Source organism: Benincasa hispida, chromosome 1, assembly GCF_009727055.1.
Source record: "Benincasa hispida cultivar B227 chromosome 1, ASM972705v1, whole genome shotgun sequence".
NCBI lineage: Eukaryota > Viridiplantae > Streptophyta > Magnoliopsida > Cucurbitales > Cucurbitaceae > Benincasa > Benincasa hispida.
In genome coordinates, this window is record NC_052349.1 from 20,505,324 (window position 1) to 20,515,615 (window position 10,292).

At 30.4% G+C, this 10,292-nt stretch overlaps 1 protein-coding gene across 1 annotated transcript; it reads left to right on the forward strand.

The window, feature by feature from the left end:
- The first annotated feature begins 1,006 nt into the window (after window positions 1-1,006).
- Window positions 1,007-4,138, forward strand: LOC120070168 (probable N-acetyltransferase HLS1). Its single transcript, XM_039022025.1, has 3 exons — window positions 1,007-1,192; window positions 1,322-1,473; window positions 3,216-4,138. The coding sequence occupies exons 1-3, from the start codon at window positions 1,007-1,009 to the stop codon at window positions 4,120-4,122; spliced, it is 1,245 nt and encodes a 414-aa protein (XP_038877953.1). The 3' UTR covers window positions 4,123-4,138.
- The last annotated feature ends 6,154 nt before the right edge of the window (window positions 4,139-10,292 follow it).

The window sequence follows — 10,292 nt, forward strand, 5'->3', positions numbered from 1 at the left end:
TACGATCATTGAATTTGTTAAAAAATGACTATTTTAGTTCCTTAAAAATGAAAATAAAGAGATAAAATGGTCTATTTTTAATAGTACAAAGATGAAAAAGATTTTTTTTCAAAGTATGAGAACAAAATGAATCGAGTTGAAATTAAAATTTATAGATGAAAGTAAATATTTTTAAGAGTACAAGGATCAAAATAAATAAAAACCATAAATAATATGGACCAAGATAATTTTAAAACCATCTATATATATTAAAGTTTATTTGATAACTATTTGACTACTAAAACGGGACGGTTTGTTTTTCACAATTTTTTTACCATCTCTTTATTTTTTTTAGCTTTTGAACTTTGAAATATTGTTAGTAAAGATAAGACAACAAAGAAATTTGTTAGTGTGATTTAAGTTTATAAGCTTAATTTTCAAAAGAAAAAAATCAAATTTTATTAAACAAAAACTAAGATAATTATTTTAAATGATAAAAATGTTGAAAATATTTTTAAATATAGTAAAACGTCACTGGCTAAATACTATCCATTGACATTTTGTTATATTTAAAAATAAGTTTACTCATATTTTTATATTTGAAAATTATAAAAGAAAAACTAAATTAAAAGGGGAAAAAACCATTGATGATAATTGGTCAAATTTGTCTTCAACTTCTATGAAAAATCCTTATCATTTTAGAAAGCAAAAAAAAACTGTCTGAAAGAGCGAGAAAAAGAGTATAATGAACAGTGGATTGGATTTATTTTTTTTAAAAAAACAATTTATTATTTTTTTAAAGAAAACTTTAGTTTTTTTTTTTTTAAATAATTTAGAAAGATGATTATTTGAAAGGTCTATAAGAAGGCAATAACACGAGGTACGTGGGTGAGTGGCAGCTAGCCCATTCGAGAAAGAGTCAAAATTCAGTCTTTTTCAAACTCTTTACCCCAATTTTCTTTTCTTTTCTTTTTTTTTTTTTTTTTGGTTTACCCATTTGGTTATTTTGGGGTAAATTAAAATAAGAATGGGAGATGAGAAAATAAAAGTTGAAATAAGAGAATTCAATGAAGAAAATAGAGACATAGAAATGGTGGAGAAACTTGAGAGAAGCTGTGAAATTGGATCTAAATTAAGAGGAGCCTCCATTTTCACCAATATGATGGGTGATCCTCTTTGTAGGATTAGATTTTTCCCTCTTTATATTATGTTGGTAAGTTCAAATATTCAAAAAAACAAATCTCTATCTTTCTATTTATTTATTTATATTCCATTTTCATTATGATTATTTTACTGTCTTTGTATTATATATAAACCATTTTTCTTTTGTTTCTTTAAATAGGTGGCTGAACTGCCGGAAAAGGGAGAGATTGTGGGAGTGGTTAGAGGCTGTATTAAGTCTTTGGGGACTGCCGGTGCCGGCGTCGGTACCGGAGAAGCTAATACGACGAAGATTGGTTGCATATTGGGACTTCGTGTTTCGCCTGCACACAGGTAACTTTGATTATTATTATAATTTTTAATCAAACATGACTTCAAAATTTATAGTATAAACTTCGTGTTAATGAAGCTATGTTTATTTTGACATAAAAATCTATGATATTTGAAATAATGTCTAACAATTTGTTTATAAAAAGAATGATAGATTTTAGTCACTTTCTTTTATTATGATTTGAATTTTAAATTGATTAAAAAATTCAACATGGGAGGTTGTGAACTATTGATATTCTACATGTTAAATTGTTACTAAAAATCTAAACTTAGATTGGTAGATCATGATGTATTTATAGTAATATTGGGTTGATTTTTTAATATATAAAAGTGATTTCATTTAAATTAACACATCTTTTTGTAATTTTTTTCGCTGAATACTCATTAATATTTCATTTAAAAGCACTCTAAAGTGTTTTGTTAAGAATTTTTTTTAATCATCATTAAATTATCTAACCATTAAATATTGTTATATAATTTGAGAATTTAGTTTTGTAATTGTGGAGGGATGATTTGAATGTTTTGAACTTTAGAAAGTTATTTAATGGTTATATGTTATGTAACAAATATATTATGAAAAGTACTTCTGAGTTTTACTATTATATGAGTCTAAACAAACTCACATTTTAAACTGCTTATATATGACCAATGCTTCTTGTTCAAAATTTGCATTGTTTGGTTAAAATTTTTATAGTATGATTTTACCAATGTAAAACCTTTTGTAAATTTTGTGTTTATTTGTTGAAAATTTCTGAAAGTAGACAAAAAGTATTTAAAGTGTTTCAAGGAAACTATTAACAAAAGTTTCTTAAAGAATATTTGTTAGTGAACTTAGCACAACAATAATTGACATGCATTTTCTTTCTTGAGGTTAAAAGTTTGATCCATATTCTCATAAATATTGTACTAGAAAAAGTGTTGAAAATGAAAATATATTTTACAAGGTCAGCTAAATATATATATTTTCTTAATAAAATAATTAACGTGAGTGAAAATTTGAACTTCCAACGAGAAGACAAAAAAATTATTACATACGTCAAATGCATACTTAACCTTAATATTTGCAAAAGAGCATGCAATATTTTGCTTCTCTACTACTTTGAGCAGCTCATGTTTTGGGGCATGAAAAACCTAATATCCCCCTCAAAAAAAAAAAAAAAAAAAGGGTTGTTCAAGTATATTTAAGATCACGAATTTAAGGATATGTTTGGATTTACTAAAGAAAAAAATGTTTATTTAAAAAATCATTTTTATTTAAATCATTTAGATAAAAATTGTTTATAATACACTTAGAAAGTGTTTCAAAATCTATTTTGAGAGATTGTCAAACATTTCAATTTTTCCAAAATTACTTATTTTCAAAATTAACACTTAAAAAAGTTAAACCAAACCCATCATAAATCAAAGTTTTGCATAATTCTATCATCATCTAATTTAGTACATTTTGTTATAGTTCAACAATTATGGAATAGAGATTCAAATCATCAACTTATTTTGAAATAATTATATATAATTTTGAGATTCGAATCAATGTTTGACCCTATCATTTTTCTCAAGAGAGGGTATTGAGAACATATTATTATAAGGATGAAGATTCAAACCTCCAACCTTTTAGTTGAGAATATATGTCTCAACCAGTAGAGAAAACTATGTTCATGTCGGTTAAAACCTAACTATTAAAATGATCATAGATCTAATTTTCTGAAAAGCTTATTTATATTTTATCTCTTATCATTGGTGTGTAGGAGGTTGGGAATTGGATTAAAGCTTGTACACTCAGTTGAAGAATGGGTTATAAGAAATGGAGCTAATTATGCATTTCTAGCAATAGAAAAGAAGAACAAAGCCTCAAAGAATCTCTTCACTCACAAATGCAACTATGTAAAATTCAGCTCATTGGTGATTTTCAGACAACCACTTATTGTATTCCCAACAAAAGACAATATTATTTCTAAAGGAGAAATAATAAAAACAGAGAAACTGAACATAGAGCAAGCCATTTCATTCTACACAAACACTCTCACAACTAAAGGAGGAGTTTATCCAATGGATTTTGATATGATTTTGAAGGAAAAATTGAGTCTTGGCACATGGGTTTCTTATTTCAATCAAGAAGATTGGACCCATTTGATTTGTTCACAAAAAGATTCAGAGATTTACCAAAGAATGCCAAGTTCTTGGGTTGTGTTTAGCATATGGAATACTTGCAAAGCATACAAGTTTCAAATAAGGGAATCAAAACACGATCAATTATTATTACCTCTAAGGTTCTTGAAACGTGCAAGAAAAAAGTTAATTTCTTGCTTCAAAATGCCAAATTCTGTGTCGTTTGGGAAGTCATTTGGATTCTTCTTCCTGTATGGGATATTTGGGGAAGGGGAGAGAGTGGGAGAGCTTGTCGAGTCGATATGGATTTTTGCATCGAGATTGGCCGAAGACGAGAAGGATTGCAAGGCTATTGTTACTGAATTGTCTGTTTCTGATCCAATTATAAACCACGTCCCACGAAACAACCGGTCCATGTCTTGCATCAATGATAATTGGTACCTGAAAAAGTTGAGTGTACATAGTGATGATGAAAAGGATGAAATATTGTTGTCAAAAGATATGGAAACAGCTGCAAATGTGATCGTTGACCCAAGAGACTTCTAGATTTCAATATATATTCATACCCCCTTTTGCTCCTTTTTCCACATCAAACTTCTGTTCAAGATGCTGACAACAAATTAATGGCAAAAAAGTGTCTCCTTACATGATCGAGGTAATGACATAGATGACCAGAGTTAAGTATGTGTTTCCACAAATGACTATACGAGATTAAAAATTGGGCTAAAATACTCTTCTCACTCTACTAAATAAATCAAACCCTAAACTTAAAAGATAAAGATAATAATCAAATCAAACACAAGATCTAACAATCAAATTATATTTTAATACAAATATAAATCTAGTTTGTACAACAAAACGATTAAAACTCGTTTAAGGGTGTATTTGAGATAAGGACTATTCTAAAATTATAATAACAACCTCTTGTTACAGTAAATACTATTTTGTATTCCCCAATTAACTACGACCAATACTATTTCAAAACCTTCATTTGTTACAACATTTACTATTTGTTATAATTTTTACTATTCTACATTCATCATTTTTTTATTCTTTGCTACAGTATTTACTATTTCCTTTTCAAACTAAAATATTTTACACTTCAAACACATACTATTATATCCCAAACTAAAATAATCTACATTTAAAATACAAATTATTATAACATAATTATAATAACTTAGGACTATAATAATCAACTCTTTACCCCCAAATGCCCCCTAAATAGCTACAAATTGTCAACATGAGTATAACTCAACTAGCATGAACTTGAACTATCAAATTTGAGGTCTAAAGTTCAATCCCTTGCCCCACATACTATAAAAAAAAGTTACAACTTCAAAAATGGAATTTAAAATTAAAAGAAGTTAAGGTTCATAACTCATTTTTTAAAAAAAATACATTGTACTAGAAAAACAACTAAAATCTCAGTCATGTGAATGACCTTTCATCTCCAATTGAAAAACCCAAGCATTGACCACCAAAACATGTTTTCCCTTAACAAAAATCAAATCATAAACTTATCTCCACCAATTCATATACATTTCCCTTACCATCTTTTTTCGTGTTTGAGTTTGCTTCAACCAACTTTCACAGCATAGCTTTTCTTCTTTGACCTTGCTACCATCTATGTTGACATTTGAGCTTTTCGTCCCATCTCCACCACTCACACATTTGCACTTGCTCTTAACAAATACACGATATTATATGCAAAATTGAAGGCAGAATGTGATACATAAACACAGAGAGTGGAAGAGATGGGCAGTGTGAGTATCTTTATCTCTTTAGAAACTGAAAGACCTAAGTTATATCCATATTTGTCATATTTAAGTTATTTATGTTTTTGATCCTAAATTTTAGAAAAGTACGTTATATAAACTCTCTAATCTTAGGCGCCTCTGACTTTGTAATCATAATTATTCCTCTCTAATAATAAACTGCTCTCTCTCTCTATCCGTAGACATAGTTAGCACACTGTTAGTGAATCATGTAAATCTGCGTGTCAATTCTCTTTTGCGTTTACGTTTTCTGTCCATCTTTGATTATCGTCTTCTTAACATTTTCAGAGGTAGAAAACAGTCTATTGAGCATTAAGCTACACAAATACCTTGTATCAAATGGAACAAATGTTTGTGGCACGATTGAGAACCCCTAGCAAAACAATTGGATTTGAAAAATGAAAAGAAGGTATCTAGTCTGGGGGGCAGGATGCCCAAGAAAGATAACTTCACTAGTATCAATGATAAGCAATTACAACGCAGTATTTATCTGTAATAGATGCACAATTATAGTGACTCTCGTACGGCTTAACCACTCAACAAATACTCTAGGCTCCCCCTAAGTGTGAGATTCTTTCTTACCGTGCCTTAGATTCTCCCTAACTTGTATTATTAGTGAAGTAAATCTTAGGCTCCCCCTAAGATCGGACTCCCTCTCTATAACGTTTAAGCTCCCCTCAAGCCATGAGACTCCTTCCCAATCAAGTTGTACCTTTCCTTTAAAACAAAGTTCCCTCTACTTGAATGGCTTAGGCTCCTTCTAAGCTTAAGAATCACTTCTCAACGAATATTTTTGCCCTCGAAGAGAGGAATACAGAGAACATCTTTTAAGAACAAAAGACCTTAGATTTGTCAATGCATTACACTATCGACCGAACATGCAGAGTGTTCTTCCACAAAATGAGCTTAAAAGAATAACAAGTCATTCTCTTCAAAGAATATAGAACCATTTAAATATGAGCAGTGAAAAAAAATCGGCCAACCCTAAATTCCATAACAATCGGGAACCAGAAAGGAAAAAAGTATCAGTAGAATATCACAGAAAAGGAAAATACTGATAAGGAAAAAAATATTGTAGAATCAACATTCCCAAAAGACATTCCTTTTTCTAAAAGCAATAATGTAGAGACACATCTCATAATATATGAGACTCTTAAACATGAACCACACAAAATCTAACAAACTCCCCCTTTTGCAATGACAAAACAACCAATAGACATGATAAATATAGACAAGCAAGCAAAATAACAATGTCATTGTAATAAAGTCTGTGAAAAAGATCATAACATTCTAAAGAACAAACCACAACAGCAGAGAGAAAAAAAGAACAGAATCCACAGAAACCACCATATTGTTGGGATTGATGTCTTAAATCTCTATTGTATTCTCGTAGTTTGTAAACTTGTATAAACAAATTGTTATTAATAAAATAATTGTTATTTTATGTGCACTAACTCAATTCAATAAACTACAACCCTAGATTATTTTATGTAACTTAAACATGTTTGTGGAGACATACAAGTGGATCATGTTTAAGTGATAACCTGAATGGAGGATAAGGCTGGGTACTTTATCCTAGTGGCACTTCGGATACGACTCGCCTTATAATTGTTGCAATTCTTTTAAAGTGTTATAAATGATTTAATCCTGATCATTCATGTAGAGATATGTGAGCGGGGGTATCCTATATAGTTTATATAAGACTAGACCATAAAATGATTAGTCTCTCTTTCTAACACCATTGCTAGAAGATACTTACATTTCACTAGGATGACTATAGGTGACTTGACCTTAATCATGAGTGAGTTGCAAACTCTTGCCTATGAGGGCGATCCTTTGATTTGTATGGGTGAGATGACCAGATTCGTCGACTCAATATGTCTACCATTTTGGGATTCATCTGAGTAGAGAGTTGGGAACTCAACTATACAAGATGGAATTCATTCATTCCCTTTGTTAAGGTAAGTAGATGAATTGTTCCCTTAAGGGCTGATTTTGAGTCTTGAACATGAGGGCCCTTACCTTTTCACTGGCAAGAAAGGGGTCTAGTTATAGTTGGACTATGGCTACTTTTTCATTAGAAGAATCAGTGGTACTTAAAGAGTTAGATGTAACTATAAGGGTAAAACGGTGATTTTGACCTAGTTGTACTTATGAACAATTTGTGAAGGGTCAACATACTATTGAATGGTTATATCCAATTGACCAGAAATATATCTACAGTGCGAACAGTGCAGTTGTCGGTCTTTAGTGGAGTGATCGACAGTTATGAATGTTGATTAAAGAGTTTGATGAATTAATCTCGTATTATTGGAACTTCAATCTATAGATCCATAAGGTCCCCTTGTTAGCTCAATAAGAATGAATGAGAATCAAATTAATTTTGATTTTTCAAATTAACCAAAGGGAATTAATTATATAAGATACAATTAATATAACGTATGTTGATACGTTATAATGTGTTGATACATTATAAAGTATAACGTATGTTGATACATTATATAATCTTATGAGAGAAATAAATATTTGAATATGAATCAAATATTAATTATATGAATATGATTCATATAAAAACTATATGTTAAAAATAATATGAATATGATTCATATTAAAACTATATAGTTTGATAAAAGAGGTTGTTATTTGAATATGGTTCATAAACGCGATTCATATAAAAACTATAGGTTAAAATTAGTATGAGTATGATTTATATTAACACTATAGTTATGTAAGAGAAAATAAACTATGAGTTATATTATATGTGAATAAACTATAGGTTATATATGTTGGGGTTGATGCCCTAAATCTCGTAAGGTCCTGTAGTTTGTAAACACTTGTATGAACAAACACTTTGTGATTTATAATATATGATATTTTATTCACTTTAGTCTATGAAATATTTGGTATTTTAATTGCAATAACCACAACCAATAAACTAAGATCCATGGTTTTCATTGTAACTTAAACAAGTATGTGTAGACATACAAGTGGATCGTGTTTTAAGTGATAACCTAAATGGTATGTAATATATGGATAAGGAGGGATACCTTATCTTGGTGGCACTACGAGTGTAGCCCGCTTTGTAGGTGTTATAAATGTTGTAAAGTGCTACAAATAATTTGATCCTGATCATTAGTGAATTAGACATGCGAGCGGGGATATTCTATACAAAAGAGTTTGTATAAGAACAGACCAAGAAATGTTTAGTCTCGTTATATAACTCCGTTCATAATTGAGACTTTCATTTCACTAGAATGACCATAGGTAAGATGACCTTAATGGTGAGTGAGTTGTGAATTCCTGCCTATGAGGGCGATCCTTTGATTTGCATGGGTGAAAGTGGCCAGATCATCGACTCAACAAGCCTACCATTTTGGGAATTCATCTGATTGAGGAGCTGAGAACTCAAATACACAAGATGAAATTCACTCATTTCTCGAAGAAGGGGTAAGTAGATAAATTGCTCCCTTAAGAGCTGATTTTGGGGCTTGAACAATGTGGCGCCACACCCTCTCTTGGCTCGGGAGGGGTTTAGTCATTGTGGGACTATGATCTATTGTTGATTAGAAGAATCAGTAGTACTTAAGGAGTTAGATGTAACTACAGGGGTAAAATGGTAATTTGGCCCAACTGTACTTATGAGCAATTTGTGAAGAGTTATCATTCTGTTGGTTATATCCAATGGACACAGAAATATATCTGTAGTGCGAAGAGTGTAGTTGTCGATCTTTAGTGGAGTGCTCGATAGTTAACGAATGGTGGATATTGTGATTAAATAGTTTAGTCAATTATTCATGTACCGTTGGAGCTTCAAGCTACAGATCCATAAGGTCCCTTTGGTAGCTCAATGAATTCAAGTTGAGAATCAATTTTTGGGTTAGCTTGAATGCTCAAATTAACAAGAGAGAATTTAATTATATATGATATAATTAAATTAATTAAATTATATATGATATAATTGATATAATATATTTGATACGTTATTATTTGATTGGAGGAACAAACATTTGAATATGATTCAAATATAATTTCTATGAATTAGATTCATAGTCATTAAATTTGATATAAATATGAGTTATATTAAATATCATAAAAAGAGAAAAAGAACTATGATTTATGTATTGTATATGATGCAATATTAAAATTATAGGTTATAAATATAATATGATAAGTTAGTTATTGTATTTATTTATAATTTATTAATTATATGATAGTTAAATTTCTTTTTCTCCAATAACTACCTTTAGTGGGTGGTTATACGGTTTTATGGTAAATAAGTGGAATAAAAGGAAAACAGTTTTCTAATATTTCCACGAGACATAATTGGCAATCGAGTAAAAAGAGTTTTACTACACGATAGCTTTAGAGAGCCTAAATGACCAAGTATCGAGACTATGCGATAGACATTATCTTCTACACGATAATGTTATAGCTTACTCGATCGTTCTCCTCCTTCACTTTAACTCTTCCCTCAATCCAAAATAAGCCAAAGCCCACCACTTATGGATTCTCATACCGAGAATACCAAGGTAATCTAGTGGTTATGTCTAGATCTGTTCGAGGATCAAATTGATACTCATTGCTGTTCGAGGGAGTTCGAGTTGCTCATTGCATTTGTGGCTGATCGAGGGATATACTCGAAGAAGTGTTCTTCAAAGGTATTGTCTCCTTATCTTTGTATTTTTTTTTCAAGAAGCATGCTGTAATTTATGATTTAATGCATAATCTATTTAGCATGATTGTGAATGTATGTCCTTTCACAATGGAGTTTGGACGATCTGCTTCCATTCATAGGTCCTCTATATTTAAAGTTCCTACAATTGGTATCAGAGCTAGGTTGTTCTGATTTCCAAATTCCATTACTGTATTGAATGTCATTTACAGTCTTGGTGGGTTTTAGTGTTCTATAGTGCGTTTAAGTGTTAAGTATGTTTGTGG